The sequence below is a fragment of the Girardinichthys multiradiatus genome, chromosome 10 (genome assembly GCF_021462225.1).
Source record: "Girardinichthys multiradiatus isolate DD_20200921_A chromosome 10, DD_fGirMul_XY1, whole genome shotgun sequence".
Lineage (NCBI taxonomy): Eukaryota > Metazoa > Chordata > Actinopteri > Cyprinodontiformes > Goodeidae > Girardinichthys > Girardinichthys multiradiatus.
The window spans coordinates 31,720,437-31,736,196 of NC_061803.1; the positions used below are offsets into that span (position 1 = coordinate 31,720,437).

Consider the following 15,760-nt stretch of genomic DNA (forward strand, 5'->3'; position numbering starts at 1 on the left):
GCAAGATTGGTGAATGATTGGTTTGATGAACATTAAAGTGAAGTTGAACATCTCCCATGGCCTGCACAGTCACCAGATCTAAATATTATTGAGCCAGGGTTGTGTTTATTTTTTTATTTTTTATTTTTTTACCCCCATTGCCTGACCAGTCAAAATGTAAGGCCACATTTTGCTTAGGGTCAGGGAGTGCATCAACTTGTAACTGCAAGACCAGGGTGGCTTGACCCCATATGGAGAGATAATGATGTGGCTGAGTAATGCACTTCTCATTGGTGTATTTTTGTGCTTTTTCTTAACGTAGGCTTACTGTATACAAGTGCTAAATACACAGTGAACAATAAACATTTATTTCTATAGCTTCATGTCCTGAGCATTATATTTTCTGTTTTTCTATGTAGTTTTTAGAGTTTGCTCAGTAGTGTTTTTGTTTTATTTTGATTGACTCTGGGTGTGATTTGACAACATAGTTCACTATTGAGCACAGATTGACAAGTTTTGAGGTGAATGTTTGGTTTTGTAAGAAGAGCCTGTTTTGTTAATGTAACTTGAAAATTGGGTTTTTTGTTCAGTATGGGAAAAAGGAGAGCAGCTTGAAATGTGTCTTAGCAATTGAGGAAAAACTGAGTCATTTAAATTCTTCTCACTTCTTAAGATTTGTCTCTATTAATATCCCTCGCTCCATCAAACTGCCACTCTCTTCCTCCAGACGCTGCTGAATCACAGATACGGTAACTACCTTTAGCTGGGCACATGCTATTGTATTATCTTTGAGAGAACCACAAGGCTATGCAGCACAATGTCTTGATCAGTTAACCGGTTTAATCCACAAAATAAACAAAGTCTCTCCTTAAGCTATGCCTCCTTCTGCAGCTGACGCCTATTAAAGAACCTTCCTACTTGCTTTGTGACCGCTCACCTGCTGCTAAACTATGTTTCTCATCGTCATGGTATTTCCCTCAAGATCTTGTCTGATCGTGGTCCTCAGTTTGTTTCTTGAGTTTGGAAAGAGTTCATGACTCCCTTTGGAGCCAAAATTGCACTCTGTTCCAAATTTCATCCCCAGACCAATGGCCACACTGAGTGTATGAATCAGAAGCTTAAGGAAATGCCGTGCTGCCTTTGTTCTTGTAACCCATCTATTTGGAGCTCCCAGTTCTCTTGTTTGGAGTATGCACGCAACAGCCATGTTCTGCCACAGGGTTTACCCATTCATATAATCTCTGGGCTACCAACCTCCATTCAATTCAATTCAGTTTTAGTTATATAACGCCAATTCACAACACATGTTGTCTCAAGGCACTTCACAAAGGGTTTGGAATGGTATAGGGTTGTTGGGGAGGTGAACTGATGATGTTTGTCCATCTAGAGCCCACTGGTGATTGTTTTCATCAGATGGAAAACAAAATTTCTGTTACCTCAGTCCAGTTCCAGGTAAACATACCTGGAACAAAACCATTGTTGCTCTCGTTAAAGGTCCCCTACTCCCCAATACTCACATAGTCAGAAAGTTTGGCTTTCAACCAGGGAAATCCATCTCAAATCCAGGTCAAAGAAACTCTCTGTTCCAAACATCTTGGATGTAGGCTTTCTCACATCCTTCTGTCTCTACACGTAATCCCAGACACACTCGATGATGTTGAGATCAGGGTTCTGTGGGGCCATACTATCACTTCCAGTAGGTCTTGTTTTTCTTTATGCTGAAGCTAGTTCTTAATGGCATTGGCTGTATGTTTGGGTTCGCTCACTTAGCATTTTGTAAATTGATAAAAATAAACAATCACCATTTATATTTCTGAAAGCATTCTTTGTTTACAGTATTTTTTCACACCTTCCTTAAAACTTTTTCACAGTACTGTACATTAGTCTGTATTAGACTGAATAGGTTTTCAGCCCTACTTCTCTCCACCTAGAACTTCCTACCAGTCTCAAGACATGGGACCTTCTTAGTAACTGCAAACTATACCAAGATGGATTATGAGTGAATTGAATTGGGCACATTACTTGTGTGCGCAATTTTATATATAGCACAGATAAACTAGAGGGAACTAAAGTCACTTTAATAAAGGAATCATTGTAGCAGCATGCTGAACACAGACACTATTACACTGTGTCTGTGGAGATGATCTCAGGTTTTGTCGTAAGACTGGATTGAACAGTAGTTCCACATGTCCAAGCAGTAGCAGTCCTGCAGCAGATGCTGCATTGTCGCATTTCTTTGAATATTTCTAGCAGCTCTACCTAGTGTGTGCCTAAAGACTCCATTAAAAGCAGAGTAAACATAGTCAATGTGAGAGAAAGGAGGAGGATGCTGTCGTTACCGTGGAGAGGCTGCTGATGGTGCATTTGAGGCTCTGCAGATTATCCAGCACCATCTCACCGGCGAGCAGCGAGAAATCCTTCAGGCAGCTCCACTCCACTGCGCGCGCACGCGCACGCGCACACACACACACACACACACACACACACACACACACACACACACACACACACACACACACACACACACAGAGACAGGGTTAATTATGCTGAAGGTGTTAGCAGCAAACTGCTCCATTTTTTATTACAGATCAATAGTTCTTCCTGAGGTTCTGAAATCATCATTAACCTTCTCATTGTTTGGCTCAAAGCCCGCAGCGCTTGCTGACTCTTACTTCCTGTCTCAGTGCAGTGGAGCTGCTCAGATGTGAAACAAAATTACTGATCTATATCACAGCAAACATGTTTTTGCTTTTTAGTGAGCCTTCACTGACCTAACAATAAGGAAGACGTTAGAGGGTGTCTCTCCCAGTAAGAGAGAGTTTACCCATCACTGGGCAGCAAACCAAGAAGAAAGTGGGAGCACTCACAACATCCAGAACCAAACAGGGAATTTCACAACTGCAGAGAGAGTCCGTCTTCAACAACAAAATTCAACAAAATTCAAGAATTTATTTTCCTTAACATTAGTTTGGGGATTGTGAGCAGATGACCAGGCTCTATCTTTTTTGATTCAAAATAAAAAAGTAAACCAAAATTGTATTTATGAAACTGGATATCCTCCTGACCTATTGTTATTTTCTTTCACAATAGAAATTTAACTCTGGCAAAGAGCACTACTGACATTTACAGTTAACTGAGTGAGTTAGCTGGAGAAGGACATTAGTAGTGGCTTTAAATCCTGTGTGGGAATCTTGACTGGATATTCTCTTTCTACAAAGTTAGCTGTGTTCCTCAGGAGACCCAAGAGGCATCATATTGTCAGTTTCCAGATATTTGGATCACAATTTAAAGTTATCCAGGTCTGTTTTAGATTTGATTTGTGCTTTCTAACATTTTTGCATGAGTTACAGACTTATTATGCTTCTTAGTGATTTGGGGCAGGAATATATATATAAAAAAAACAATAAACCTCTGCTAAATAATTTAGAATCATTGTTCTTGGTGTGAAAATATCAAATTTGTTTCCTTAAGAAAAGTCTGTATGCCCTGCACTTGGCCAACAGACACATTATCATTCTGAAAAATAACCCCCAAAATCGAGCTCCATGTTTCTGGTATATCTGCTGCAGTGGCTCAGTAAGGTCTGACAGCCTCTCTGTTAGCTGCTGACATCTTTGGAGAATTAGACTAGTGCAAGTATTTGTTTGAAAAATATGTTGTTTCTGTTGATCTAAAAATGAAATTGTTTCATTATATGTATCAATGCTATTTTATTTGAGCAATATTTTACAAAGCCTGAATTTTCTATGGGTGAATAAGATTTGGGCACTGAATGCCCTCCAACTGCAGTGATTCCATCCTGTTTTTGGTCATATGTTGATCTTTATCTATTTGTGACCTTTGTAAGGGTGTGTGTGTCTTCACCTCTGTACTTGGTCACTAATGTGGAGTTTAGACACTGTGGCTCCTGGAAGGTGACGGTTAGCGTGGTGCTGCTACTCACGCTCAATCTAACCATGATCGGGGCCTCTGGGGTACCTGATGAGGGGGGCAGAGAGGCATCAGTTGCAGGGGAAAGTTAAAGGTGAGGAGAAATAAGAAGACACAAAAACATTTTTCTGAATCTGGTTAGTCATACTAACCTACTTACTGTAGATGACAATAACTTGGCCTCCAGTAATAATGTAAACAACCATGGTGTCATCTTTGGTTCGGAGACAGCATTTGAATTCCAAATTAAACATGTTTCCAGGACTTTATATTTTTTTACCTTCACAATATTGGCAAAATTACAATTATGTTATCCCAGAGTGATGCAGAAAGTTAATTCACAGTTAATTCATTTGTTATTTCACAGCTGAAATATTGTAATTCTTTACTATCAGGAAGTCTAAAAAAATCTGTAAGAAGCCTTCCACTGATTTAAAATGCTGCAACGAGAGTTTTGATTAAAGTTAAAATTCTTCATTTTATTTGATCCCTATTAAATCAAGAATAGAATGTAAAATTCCCCTTATTACATGTAAAGCCCATAGTAATCAAGCTCCATCATATATTAGGGATGTGGTTGTTACAAAGGTCTCTACTCTGAAGGTTTACTGACGATTTCTAGAGTTTCTAAAGGTATGGGAGGCATATAATTTAGTTATCAGGCCTTTTCATGTAAAGCAAACACCCCCTCTGCTTTTAAGAATAGACTTAAAACATTCCTTTCTGATAAAACCCATAGTAAGAGTGGATTAAGTTATCCTGATATAGCTCTGTAGTTATGCTGCCATAGGCTGATGGGGCAAGAGGACATACTGATTAGTTTTCCTCACTCTACTTCTTTCTCCTACTTCTCTCCAATAATAGATTATCTACAGATATTGCTGCAATTAACTTTCTGACCCCTTACTCTCTTTTTCTCATCAGAACTTACATCTGGCTAGCCATTTATGTTTAGTTGTGACACCTTCCTGAAGGGGACCATCAGCTATGCTATTGCTGCCAGTAACTTCATTTTGTCTATCTACTGGCGATACACTGGATCTGTCTTTCTGTTTAAACCCTGTCTTCTAAACAAAGCAACCAATAAAGCTACTGATACCATTAACTATACTTTTTCTTTATAGAAACTACTCCTGGACCTGTGGTACTGCCATTTTGTGTCCCTGCTCTGCTTGGGGTTTGCTTGAAGTTTCTTCCTGTTTTCCTTTCTGTAACAAGAGAGTAAGATGCTTGTTTAGGAAGGGGAGGATACAAAGTCAATGACTTGATGCAATTGGTTTTATTTAAAGTAGCATAATAAATTGATCTTGACTATGTTTATAACTAAAATCAATTTTAAACGCATGTAATTGACTTTCAGTCTGGACTGAATTGGCGACATGTATAAACTGGATTTGATGTTTTGTAACATGCCTGAGAAACCTTTTTTATTATGAATCGGAGCTATATAAATAAACTAATTTGAACTAAATCAATTTTGACTGAGAAACCCCCATGTTGTTTATTTGGTGTGAGCTCTGTAAATTAGATGAACACATGAACTCTGTTGTGTTGTTGGCGTGTTGACTCACGTGCATGCTGGAAGCCTGTCCTCATGCGCTTGTATAGCTTGCTCCTCCACTCCCATGTCCTCAGCTGCTTGTCTTTGTGGCAGGCCTCGAGCGACAGGCCGTCCCTCTGAGCCTGAGCTGCCAGGTCAGCTGCCCGTCGCTCTGCCTCCTCCACCAGGGCGCTCAAGTGAGCGTCACGGCTCTCCGCACTCACAACTAAAACACACAAGCAAAAAAACAACATGTTTTCATTCATTTAGATCCACCTCACCCTGTCCCAGTAAGATCTCCTCCTCATAATATTGACTTATTTTTTTGTATGTATATTGTGATGAAATTCATATCAACATAATAAAAGAAAAGAATGAGCTTCACTTGAATTCAGGACCTCCACATTAGTGACACATCTTTTTTTTTGCTGAGCTATACAGTAAGTAAGTAAACTTTATTTCTATAGTGCTTTTCACAGGCTCATAGTCACAAAGTGCTTCACAGTAATCAAAACATACAATATTAAACTTTAGTAACACATGTAAACCTCCGTAAATAATATATATATATATATATATATATATATATATATATATATATATATAATATAAACTTCACTGATATGCATGAACATATCAGTTTTTTTCATTGCTCAAGAATTATTTTAACCCTTCTTTCTTTAATTACAACTTCAATTGTTTCTCATTTGCTATGGAGATATTTTGTCAGTGCAGGATAATCTCTGTTGTAGAAGCAACGCAGTCAGAGACAGACTGACGCTGTTGATAATGTTACTTTTATGGAAATGAGCTTAACTTCTTGTCTGGTGATATCCAGAAAGTGTCTTATTGTCAGAGCACAGCCTGTCCTCCTGCTCCAATGCTTAACAACAGTTTAGATTTAAATTCAAATTGTTTCCATCTAGCAGTATAGTACAAATATGCAGTTTGTTTAATTTGTTTTATCACTGAAATATCATGACTACAAAAAGGAGCAAATTAATCTGTGCAGAATCTAATTAAGCTATCTCTTCTTTATTGTTTATGGTTTCTGGAGTTTTTGCAGACTTTTTTTGTAAACTTTATGAATGTTGAATAGTGAGTGAAAGCTAAAACCACTTTTAGACCAGGCAGTTTTGCATGGTCGAAACCTAGACACCTGATCCTCAGAGGGTAGACAGGACTGATGATAGATGGATGGAAATGTATTCTATTGTCTGTCGATGAAACACGGATCTATTGGAGGTAAAAAGTGTACACTCTTTTTTTCATCTGTAAGATGATTTCCACAGCATTTTCCAGACCCTAATGAATGTAAAGGATTAACATTTATGCATGGTGTATCTTCAAACGTCTGTTTAATCTCAAAGAACTCAGCAGTTATTCTGGTGACTCTCAGTCCTGCAGCCATCAAAGGGATCATGTCATCATCTGTAGACCCAGTTATGCTGTGAGCATTCATGTGGTCTACTAATAAAGATGGAAATGGCATCTGAAACAGCCCTGAAAAAAAGTAATTTAGGCTCCAACAGTTTTTAGAAATGGATGAGCATCGGTGTTCAGTATCATCCATTCACAGCAGCAGACCTGCAGGTGTCACTTCCTGCTCAACCAGCTGACAAGTTCCTGCTGCACAGAAAGCTACAGCACTGGGGTGTATTAGGGTTCCTGTAAATGATCATACAGTCAACGGAGGCTGCTCTGATTTTCTGAGGAAACTCAATAAAAAATTTCTAGTTAAATTTCAGTGAGTGCCAGTGCAGCTACTGCTAGAGAATCCAACATGCATCCACTTCCTTATTCAACTCTTATGGTGTCCAAACAGTGGTGACCATTCTTTTTGCTATATCGACCAATATGGACAAGTTAAAGGTACTGGTTGGCCCCAAAAGTGTTTTCTTTCTTTAAATAAAAAAAAAAAAAAATGAAAATAAGTTTATAGTTTATGTAATTGTTTTACCCCCTGATTCTGACACTCACACCTCAATTTTTATGAGTCTACATCGTTTTTTTGTAGAAGATCTGACAGGTGAAGAAGAGCCTTCATTTCCAGCTTGGAAAGTAAAATTCAGAGCTTAAATGTAGTAGGAGTGAATTAGAGTTTGAGTGTGGGCTCTCTGCACTTTAGACTGATTTGAAAATAAATAAAAATACCTGTGTGTTGATGTATAAACTGAACATGTGGAGATAAAATTGTGGCTGTTTAAATCCAGAAATTCTGAACAATTTCACATGGTGGGAATCATCACCACACTCTGAAGGTCAACATTCTGTAGGAAAATCTGAAAAAAACAAATGATCAAATTTAAACTGAATGTGTAACAACTATAAAATGAATCCAATTGAGTCAGATTAATTCAAATTTTCTGTGATGGCTGAGCTATGGAGCTCCAAAGAGGACTGGGTTTTTATACTAATTTTACTAAAATCTCATAATGCCTGTAGAGAATGAATTTGTTTTATTTATTGCAGATTTTCTAAACACACCATTCTTTATCAATCCATATGTTTTGATTCATATTGTTTGTAACAATTTTCCATTTAATTTTCATCTGAACTTTAGTTGTATTTGACCCCAAACTCTCTGTAGAAGCACAGACCTGTGTGGAAACTCACAGCATCATGGGAGATATTAACACACACTCTGAGCGCTGTCTGCCCTCACCTGACTGATTTACTTGGCACTTGAGGAATGACAGAAACGGAGCCGGCGGCCCCTGGAGGCAGAACGGCGGCTCTGTTTGTTTACAGGGATGGGATTGTACCACTGTTTGTAGAGTCAAGCTCGGCTCCGGCACTCCCGCATGCCCCCCCACCCCGCACAATAAATCACTTAGCTGTAATTGCTGCAGTGTTACATGCATCATTGGAAAAGTTCAACCATTAAATGACAAACGCTGTTAAAGCCATTCAGCAGGTAGCTGCTCAGTGTAAAGCGGCCACTGTTTCTGCTTTACGTGCACGCTCACATGCACACAGCAGCAGGCGAGGTAGGGACTGACAGCAGGAAGGTAAGAACCACCTGCCTGTGGAGGACAATGGAAGACTGGTGGAGGGGAAAAAAGGGAGAGTGGGCTGGGAAAAGAGGAGGGCTCCTTAAGATTAAATTTGCAGAAGCAGACCTTCACCAAGAGTTAAAGGATTTGTGACATTCTCAGGTACCTGCAACATATTTGGAACCTGAGTCATCAGGTCTGAGCGGTAAACATGTATAAAAAGGGGATCATTTCAGACACAGCACAGGCATTTCTTTTCCTAATGCTCAGTGTCACAATTATAGCTTTTATGTATGTCATGACTTAGGTACCAGCCTTTGAGTTGTTGTAATCCTGGAGTCTGCTTCAACCATCTGGTCATAACATTCAGGGCTGCAGACAGACCTCAAGGACCCCTGCTAACTTTTGTCACGTAGTTCTCACAGGACTGCCTTAAAATTCTGACCTGAACCAAGTCTGGGGTTCAGATGATCCCAGAATTAATGCTACATATTAATTACCTTGGAAGTCAGAACTCTAATCTTGGACTAACACACAAAACTTCAGAAAACCAGTGGAATATTCTGGCTGTGCTCAGAGACCAGGCTGACTGCAATTAACAATACAGATCGATTTCTGCATTATAAACTTTTAAAAAGTAAAGTTACATGTTCACTGAGAGATGCTGCTGGACAGAAGTTACAGAGGGGAAAAAAGTAAAACAGAACAAAGAAGGGTTATTAATGTAAGTAAGTAATGTATGTTTATAGATCCAGATACAGCCCCTCTACTCATGGTCTTTTAGTGCCACAAACCCACAGAAAAACATTCCTTGCAGATGGTGGAGTTTCAGAAACAAAATTCCTTCAGATCTTAAAATCACGGTCAACATGTTTCTGCTATTGAATTAATATTTCATTTTACTGGTTTGGAGCATCTGCAGGTCTAGCTAACATCTCTGATCTGAGCCAAGCAGCAGGTCCAACTAATGTCTCTTATCTGGGTTCTGGAAGAGGTCCAGCTAACCTCTCTGAACTGTGAAGAGCAGCAGGTCTAACTAATGTCTCTGAAATGAGATCAACAGCAAATTCAACTAACTCCTCTGATTTTAGTCCTGCAACATGTCTTACTTACATATTTGGTCTTTAATGAGCAGCAGATCCAAATAATGCCTGATCTTAGTTCAGTAGAAGTTCTAAATAATGTCTCTGATCCAACACCAGCTTCAAGTCCAATTAACATCTCTGACCTGAATCCAGCAACAGGTCCAACAAACTTCTCTGATCTGGGATCAGCAGCATGGCTAACTGATGTCTCTGATCCAACACCAGCTTCAAGTCCAATTAACATCTCTGACCTGAATCCAGCAACAGGTCCAACAAACTTCTCTGATCTGGGATCAGCAGCATGGCTAACTGATGTCTTTGATCCAAGACCAGCTGAAAGTAGGCTACTCACAGTGTGGACTCTCCTTTCCGCCAGCCTTCAGCAGCAGCTTGGCAATAGGTGTGTTGTTGGTCATGACGGCGATGTCGAGCGGGGTCAGGCCCTGGCTGTTGGGTGTGTTCAGGTCCAGTTCCTCAGCAGAAAACTGATAAAGTAGAATCTGCACAGTGTCCAGATCCTGCTGCTCCACAGCCTCAAAGATGCAGTCGCTGCCCTGCATGGTCTGAAAGGAGAAACATGGTTACTGCTTGAAGCAGAACAGTTTGCAGAGGAATTTAAGCTGCTGTTTTATTGCTGTATCCACATACTGAGAAATCTTAAATTAGATCTCAACTTGATCAGGCTTACTGAAAGTTTTTAAAAAACGTTCCTGCAGACTTTGGCTGCTTTTTCATTCATTTTCAGTTCAGCACCTGAACGTTTTCAAAGGAACACTTGTTTGTTAACCCATTTCAGAGAGTTATTCAGGCATATTAAATACTTTATATTACTTTAAAACTCTGTAAGACTCTCAGAAACCCTTGAGAACTAATGATCAGAACTACTCGATTACATGAAAGTTTGGATCAAAGGAAGGAAAATGTGTAATGTGGAGAGGTGGATAAGGACTTAGACTGTCTTTTATCTCTGCAGTTAGAAATATTTTTAGTATCTCATTTCAAGGGACTGTAACCATAAGTTTAAGTCAGGAAGGAAACCATAGCTAGGATCTCTTAAATATGTTTAGAGCAGTTGATTTAACTTTGATGAAGCCTTAAAATATATCTAATATGAGATGAAACCATCTCAACCCTGCAGAACTTCCTGACGCTGGCTGAATGTTTGGGATGCCCATCCTTCTTTAGGAGGGAAGTGTGACAGTGTTGGATATTAAGAGTCTGAACAGTGAGAATGTTAAATGTCAGTATGGTGCATGAAGTGCTGCGTATTGATCGGCTGCTCTCCTCCTCATCCATCTGCATCTTCCTTTCATGTTTGCTGTTGTGGCTGGTCTGTAAATGTCAGTAGGCTGGCAGAGTGTTCTGGAAGGCTTTCAACGCCCCCACACACACACACACACACACACACACACGTGCTGCAGTGTGATCCTTCACACTCGATGAGTCTGAATGACCAAATGTTTCACAGGGTAACAGGAAGGACGAGATGATGATGGAGGCTCAGAAAAAAAGAAAAGCTGCTTCATAGATGGACAGAGAACCACAGAGCCACCGAGCATGGCACTGGACCTTTAATTTGAGCTGTGAGCGCCTATTGGTACCAGAACCAACTGAGGGTTTAAGGTTTAAACCTTCCAACAGCCTAAAGGCGGTTGCTCAGAGATCTACTTAAAGTTGTAATAGATGAGAGTTGGCGCTCTGCAGACATCACCGTTAACAGGATTAGTGAAGCAGCAAACAAGATGGTTATTGATCCATCCGTCTGAGAGCCAAGCAGACCAGCAGCTTCCCAGGGTTTCCCTCTAACATCAGTGTTGCCCAACCAAGTGAGATGCCGCAACTTTTCATTAATTGATTTTGGAATTGAACATTCCACTGAACTGCAAGGAGATTTATTTAAAATCTTTTTAAGAAACAATGAAATAATTTAATTTAATTTAATAACATAATTTGTTGCATTTTATAGAAAAACTAAATATCATGATTTTTCATCGACAAAACAAGCTTGCAAACTGTTCTGAAGCCGAAATAAATTACAGACCTTGAGTTTTTATTGAAAATAAAAATTTAAACAAAATATCTGTTAATACAAGAGTATAACATGAAAAATGGTCCATCCATCCATCCATCCATCCATCCATCCATCCATCCATCCATCCATCCATCCATCCATCCAATATTTGAAACCTGACCAGGATCCCCTTCTGGTTAATTCATTTAACTATGTAACTTTTTATTTTTTATTTTTATTTTGCTTTATTAAAACTGATTATGTAAAGTGTAAACTTTCATAGAGACATAGAGCTGATAAAGGTCAGAGTGGCTGAGGTAAATCATTACTGTAAGCTTTAAATTTATCAGCTTTTTTACACATATGATTGTAAACTATCTGGAAAGCGTATAGTGAAATGTTTCTGAAAGTTATGATTGTTGTGTTATCAGAATCAGAATCAGAATCAGAATCAGAATCAGAAAAGCTTTATTGCCAAGTACGTTTTTGGACATACAAGGAATTTGTTTTGGCGTAGTCGGTGCAATACAATACAAATTAAACAGTATAAACATATCTACAATATAATATAAATATATGTGCACAGTTTTAAGTGAGTGAGAGTAAATATAGAGCAGTATAAGATGCAAGAGCAATACAACAGTGCAGGTGATCATTGTGCAAGTAAAGCAGGAGTTCAAGCTGAGCGTTAATGTAACGCATAGTTACAGGTTACAGGTGTACTGTCGGCAAAAAAAAAGGGGGGGGGGGTGTGGGGGAAAGGGAGAGTGTCAGGGTGGTTTCCGGGCTTTGTTAACAAGGCTGGTGGCAGATGGGAAAAATCTGTTCTTGTGGCGTGAGGTTTTGGTCCGGATGGACCGCAGCCTCCTGCCAGAGGGGAGAGTCTCAAAGAGTCTGTGACCGGGGTGGGAGGGATCAGCCAGAATCTTCCCTGCCTGCTTCAAGGTCCTGGAGGTGTACAGTTCCTGGAGCGACAGTAGACTGCAGCCAATCACCTTCTCAGCAGACCGAATGACACGCTGCAGCCTGCCCTTATCCTTGGCTGTAGCAGCGGCGTACCAGATGGTGATGGAGGAGGTGAGGATGGACTCAATGATGGCTGTGTAGAAGTGCACCATCATAGTCTTTGGCAGGTTGAATTTCTTCAGCTGCCGCAGGAAGAACATCCTCTGCTGGGCTTTCTTGATGAGGGAGCTGATGTTTGGCTCCCATTTGAGATCCTGGGAGATGATGGTTCCCAGGAAGCGGAAAGATTCCACAGTGTCAATTGTGGAGTCACAGAGGGTAATGGTTTCTCTGGTTTACTGAGTAACAATCCAAAGGATTTTATTAGTTCTAATCCGCAAATCCATCGGTTTCCTAAACAAAGTGAATCTCCCCAGTGTTGATGTGTGTGGATTTCACCTTTTGAACCAAATCTTCAACGATGCTATCCCATTTTTAGAGTTGGTCTCAGATTGCTGGCCTGAGTTTCTTCACCTGTTTTTTCAGACCTGACCACAGGGTTCTCAGTGGGGCTCAGATCTAGGGAGTTTCCAGAACACAGGTCCAAAATTGTAGTGTTCTGATCTTTAATCGACTTTATCACTTTATCTTTGTGACTTGGTGCTCTACCAAACTGGAAAATTCACATATCACCAACAAACAGTCCCTGGATTGTTGGAAGTTGCACTTGGAGGATGTTTTGATCCTACTCTTTATCCATGCCAGTGTTCTTGAGCAGAACTGTAATGAAGCCCTCTCCCATGGATAAGAAGCAACACCTAACATGGATTGGATCAGGATGCGTTACTGTACTAAGTAGGAGTCATGGTAGCTCTCACTCTTTCTTCTCCAGAAAACCCAATCAAATTGGGGGAGGATTCATCAAAAAAAAATACATTTGCTCAAGTCGTCTGCTGTCCATTAATGTACATCATGCAGAATGAAGGTCTTTGTGTGTGTGGTAGATCCCTGAGGTCTTCATACCAGTTTTTATTAAATGTACCAAGGACTAAGTGTGTGCATTTGGGTGACAGGGCATTCTCAGTAGCTGCTCCTAGACCGTGGAACCAGCTCCCTCCGGACCTACGCTCCATTTCTGACCTGGGCCATTTTAAATCGAAACTTAAAACGTTATTATTTAGAAAGGCTTTTAATATCCAGTAGTAGTGCACTACTGGCACATTATTACAGTGTTTGTATTGTTTTGTTGCTGGTTGTTTGCTATTTTACCTTAAATGTATGCTTAGTAAAGCACTTTGGTTGCCTAGTCAGCAGTTTTAAAAGGGCTATTCAAATAACTAAATAATAATAATATATTCTGATATTCATGTGTTTACCTATGCATAGACAGTGTAGCAGTGTTCAAGTGGTGTAACACTGTCTCTGCTGAACTCACCGAGGCTTTCCGGAGGCGGTCCGTTTTTCCAAAGAAGTAAGCATCTTCAAAGGATGAGGTGCTTCCTCGCAACTTTTCTGATAGGTTCCTGTAGAGGCGCTTGGCGGCGCTGGGTGAGGCCGGCCCACCGGGACACTTCCTGGTCTGGGACAGCTGCAGGTTCTGCATCTGTTGGGTCATAACACCTGGGAGATGTCTGCGAATGGAGGGATGAAGAGAAGTTAGAGGTCTGCAGGTGATAAAACGAGTGAAGACATGTCAGGCTGTATGCATCAGATTCTGTCAAAGAGAGGAAAGTAGGAGGGAAGAAGCAAGAGAGGAAACAAAGAAATAAACCAAACCACTATGGAATGCATAAATACCTCAGACAATAGCCCAGTGAAGAACTGCTGTGTCATTTTAAAGAAACATCATTATTAAATAACATGAAAACAAAGACAGAAACAAGTTAGTTCCACTCTGATTAATGTTTATTTGAGTTTGAAATAAAAAGCAAACACTATCTACTAGGTGGTCCCTGGAAGCAATGACCTTAAGATTCTCAACCAACACGACAAAATGTTGTGCAACACGATACTGATGTGGAGAGGGTACCCAAATAGAATTAGATTTGTTTCTAAACCTCAGAAATATGACCTATGTCATTCTTAACACAGTCAGCCCAGTCATTTTAGAAGCAATCACCTTTCCTGATTGGCGCAAAAACAATACAGCAGCATTGCTCAAATTGAAGCAGAATACAGGAGGGATATGAGACAAGAAAATTTAAAAATCCTAAAGACTATGTCATACCAAGCAGGCCTTTAAGACCTGAATGCTGGACCTACAGTGACAATGAGATGAAGATGCTATGTGTGATGTCTGGACTGATCTAGTACAAGCATGCCACAGTCACTGTGCTTCACTGACCCAAGGTTGCTTGCATTATAAAGAAGATGCCTGAAGCAAAGGTGCAAGAACTACTCTCTGTTTAAAACTCTGGAAGGGCTGCTTTGCTAACATGGAGCATGCAAGAAGTATTCTTAACTCTAGGGTATGTCCAAGAAACTAAGCTGTGCAGTGGACAAAGACAAAAAGGAGAACAATTAATTCATTAAGCCTAGTAAAACAAAACGTTTTAGATAAAAAAAAATGCTTCAAAGTTAAAATTTGTGTTTCTTTGATAATTTGACTTTTACACACAAAAACAAAACACATTTAAAGGAACCGGATTATTTGTTAAACAAAATTCTAATTGTTTATTTTTCAAGGTAACATGTTAATACAGTTTCTGAGATGAAAAATACTTCATATTAAAACAAAAGAAATAAACTGACAGAATTGATAATGCAACAAAAAGAGGAGATGGGTTTTGAAGCTATCCTGACTGGAATACATAACACAGGAACAGAAGTAGGACCAACACAGTACCCTGAGGGACTCTGCATGACTGATCTAAAAAGATCCTGAAATTAAAACTCAGACTTACTGAATGTAGTTGATTTTGTATCAACTGATAAAACCAATAATGGCTGCCATATTTTCACTCATTCCTTTATCCACAGGAGGAGGAGGACCTCAGCCATCCTCATAAAGAGGAGCTCAGACGTGTTGGACCATTACAAACTCATTTAGTCCAACACACGTTACTGTTCTTGCTTCTTTCACGTTTGTAATGAAGAAAACAAGAAAAACAAGAAAATGTTTCATATTCAGCTTCCTGTCAGCTGCAGCAAAAGCAGCCCTGCTAGGACTCTGAATGGTGTTTGGATACTTTTGATTCACTGTTCAAAACCAGAACAGCATATATATATATATATATATATATACAGGGGTTGGACAATGAAACTGAAACACCTG

At 39.7% G+C, this 15,760-nt stretch overlaps 1 protein-coding gene across 2 annotated transcripts in view; it reads right to left on the reverse strand.

The window, feature by feature from the left end:
* ankfn1 (ankyrin repeat and fibronectin type III domain containing 1) overlaps nucleotides 1-15,760 on the reverse strand; it is a 119,853-nt gene that overhangs the window by 27,884 nt on the left and 76,209 nt on the right. For both annotated transcript variants that reach the window (XM_047376417.1, XM_047376418.1), the window contains 5 exons: nucleotides 13,922-14,117; nucleotides 9,883-10,093; nucleotides 5,481-5,675; nucleotides 3,844-3,957; nucleotides 2,319-2,416 (listed from right to left, as the gene is read on the reverse strand). In XM_047376417.1, the coding sequence (XP_047232373.1) occupies nucleotides 2,319-2,416; nucleotides 3,844-3,957; nucleotides 5,481-5,675; nucleotides 9,883-10,093; nucleotides 13,922-14,117 (814 nt within the window). The remainder of the gene's footprint in view (nucleotides 1-2,318; nucleotides 2,417-3,843; nucleotides 3,958-5,480; nucleotides 5,676-9,882; nucleotides 10,094-13,921; nucleotides 14,118-15,760) is intronic.